The 3323-nt window shown below is 29.6% G+C and overlaps 1 protein-coding gene across 1 annotated transcript in view; it reads right to left on the reverse strand.

Annotated features, from left to right (window-relative positions):
* Positions 1 to 2489: 2489 nt before the first annotated feature.
* LOC105462603 overlaps positions 2490 to 3323 on the reverse strand; it is a 5730-nt gene continuing 4896 nt past the window's right edge. The window contains exons 4-7 of the mRNA XM_011709306.1: positions 3106 to 3192; positions 2915 to 3014; positions 2569 to 2834; positions 2490 to 2504 (exon numbers count right to left, since the gene is read on the reverse strand). Coding sequence (XP_011707608.1) covers positions 2490 to 2504; positions 2569 to 2834; positions 2915 to 3014; positions 3106 to 3192 — 468 coding nt within the window. The remainder of the gene's footprint in view (positions 2505 to 2568; positions 2835 to 2914; positions 3015 to 3105; positions 3193 to 3323) is intronic.

Genomic DNA, 3323 nt, shown 5'->3' on the forward strand with positions numbered 1-3323 from the left:
TTTTCCACGAAGTAAACATTTTGGTAAATTCACAGCACTAGTCGTCATATAGAGGTAAAAATGGATAACGAAATCTGTAATTTCTCAATTTTTCCTGTTTTTGGTACAAAATACACCAGGGTCAGATACATTAGCACATGTGTTTTAATCGTGAAAAAGGAAATTTTATTCTATGCAATTAATACGAAGTAATTAGTAACGAACAAAAATTTTTATCGGTTAAACAGACGACTTTAGCATTCTCTTAATCTGTCAAAAGTTTAATTAATTAATTATCTGTTACATCCTTGCGTAAACGCTACGAATTTAACCGCGCCGATCATTTGTTAAATCGTAGAGGCGAACAGTGAAAGATCGTTCGTTTAGCAACGGTTGTTATGGTGTATCACGGTACAAATTGAGCTGATGAAGATAGCTTGAGGGTTTCTCTATATTTCAATTCAAATGACCTACTCTTGATGCACGAAATATCTAGTCGTTTCGAAAACGAGTAGCAGGGATCGCAAGCATGTTCAGGAGAGAAAGTAACGAGGTTAGTAATCAAACGCCAATTTAAATAAAACGTAGAAAACAAATATTATAAAAGAAAATAAAAGAAAATAAAACATACGACGTATCGAGATATAAAATAATTAGAGTTAGACGATAACTACATTACGCGTGTTACAGAACCCGATAATGTCAAACGGAAAATACTAAAACAAAATATAAATATTCGAAATTAAAACGTAGACAATGTTTAAAATAACCTAATCGTGTATTTCTCGTAAAATTAAGTTCCAAATTTTACACGCGATAATCAACGAACGATACCGCAGATATTATGGTAGTCGCGCGGGTTACGGAGCGACGTGCAGCACCACCAACTAGGGATGGGCAATTTTTTCAAAAGAATCGATTTTTCGGATCAATCTAGATCGGAGACTTAAGAATCGATTTGTCAAAAAATCGACTGTCAAAAAATCGATCTATTAAAGATCGATCTTTTTATCTAATTTACAAAAAATTACATATTATTTAAAATAATTACACAATTTTTTATAATATCAACATATTTTATATAAATACAAAACATTATTAACTATTGTTTGTTTATTTTTAACATAAGTACATATGTGTACATGTATATATTGTATATACATATGTATTTTATATATATATTATCTATATGTATTGCATACTTTATATTGCGATTTTCTTAACTTAAACAAAAAAAGCTTTGTACGAATTATATTGTAATCGAAAAAGTAAACTTTTAAAACAGGTACGTGTTAATCTGAAAGATGCCAATCGATCATACTTAAAGAACTTAAAAATAATAATTTAGAAAGTCTATCACCTTTTAATCGATTCCGATTGTCTAACATTATGCTACCAGTACGGGAAAAAAGTCGTTCTGAGGGAACTGATGTCGCTATAGTAGACAGATATTTAAGGGCAATTTTACTTAAATTCATACTAGTAGTTTGTAGAGAAATCCAATATTGTATTGGATTTGTTTCTAAGGGCAGAATGTCCTGGTTTAAATAATTTTTTAATTGATTATGTAATCCAGAATCATCTTTTGAAATTAGATTATTAGCCTTTGCAACTATTGAGTTGTGGGTACTCCACAAATCAGTTGAGTCGACTTCACATTCTTTAGTTTCAGTATTCACTTGATTTTCGATATCCAGCATATCCACTTATTCATAGTTTGTCTCGTTTTTAAGCAATTTATCAATGTTATGAATTATAGCATGACAATTGATTTTCGAAATATAATTTACGAAATCGCGAATCAAGTAATGTTGCATTTGCATAATGCTCATTATTTTTAATATTACTAAATCTTTCATTAATTTCTTTCAAAATATAATTTTGTAAATCTTTTCCAACGTCAGATTCTGGATTTAACTGGTTTATTTTATCACGTAATAAGTAAATCATAGGAATGACTTTGCTAATAGTAGGATATTTTTCGCCAGATATTTCTGAAGTAATTGTTTCAAACAGTTTTAACATTTTCAATATTTCTTGAATAGTCGCTACTTCAACGGCCGATATCATAGGCGGAGAATTGCGTTGATTAATCAAAACTGCACTTACATGATTAATTAATTTCATAAATCTTTCAAACATATAGTAAGTAGATGACCATCGTGTTGAAACTTCCTGAATTAATTTCAAAGAAGTTCCCGAATTACTTTGACTTTTGCGAAATTCATCCGCCGCAACAACGCTATGTTTAAAGTAACTTACAATCGATTTAATTTTACTAATAAGTAATTTTAAATCCGGCAATTTGTCAAACATTTTAGCTGGAATAAGATTTATTGAATGCGAGAAACATGCTACATGCTTATTTTTGCCAAAGACAGTTTGCACTGCTTTCACTATATTTGAAGCATTATCCGTTACCACGGCTTGGATTTTACTTAATGGAATATTCCAATCCTTACAGATCGAATTTAAAACGCTTCCTAAATATATTGCAGTATGCCTTTCTTCTAATTCATGTACTCCTATTGATACGGAAGTCAATTCATTTTCTATCAAAAAGTGAGCAGTTACGCCCAAAAAACTAACCGTATTTAGGACTTCTGTCCATACATCGCAAGTTAAAGTGATTGTCGTTGCAGTTGATAATTCATTCTTTATAAGAAGCGACAGCATTTCATACTTATTGTCCATTAATTCCGTGAATTGTTTACGGGCAGGAATTTTGTAGTGTGGGGCAACAACTTTTAAAAAGTATTGAAAGCCATTCTTCTCAACCGTGTTTAATGGCATATTGTCTTTGGCAACCATAAATAAAAGAGCATTAGTTATCTCCGCTGCCTTAGCACCTCCATCTATAAATAATTTATTTATTGTTAATAATTGTTTATAAGTATATAAGTAAAAAATATTTCAAATTAGTTAATTAATTTACCTTCAAAAGTCTTAATTTTTTTTATTGCAACATCAATACATGGTTGCGAATGTTGCGATGAAATCTTTTTATTAGATAATATTTTTGAGTGATTAGTAATCTGTAAATATAACTTTTTGTTACGTTTGAAATATTAAAATTAGTTTTTGAACATGTAACTACAATAAATATCTTTTTCACTTGTGTATTACCGTTGATAAATTCATCTTTTCTGTACTTGTACTGGGAATAGAATGAATATTAGGTATAATATTTTCAGACTCTTCATTCTCTTTAATCTAGAAAAATATAAGTTTAAAGATATTAAATTTAAAATTAAAATTTAAGGGGTTACACCACCTTGACCGCCTAAAAATCAATCGGTAACTTTGGGAATTTTTTTTAGGAAAACAATAAAAGTAACAAAAAA

Source organism: Wasmannia auropunctata, unplaced genomic scaffold (assembly GCF_000956235.1).
Source record: "Wasmannia auropunctata unplaced genomic scaffold, wasmannia.A_1.0 LD336097.1, whole genome shotgun sequence".
Lineage (NCBI taxonomy): Eukaryota > Metazoa > Arthropoda > Insecta > Hymenoptera > Formicidae > Wasmannia > Wasmannia auropunctata.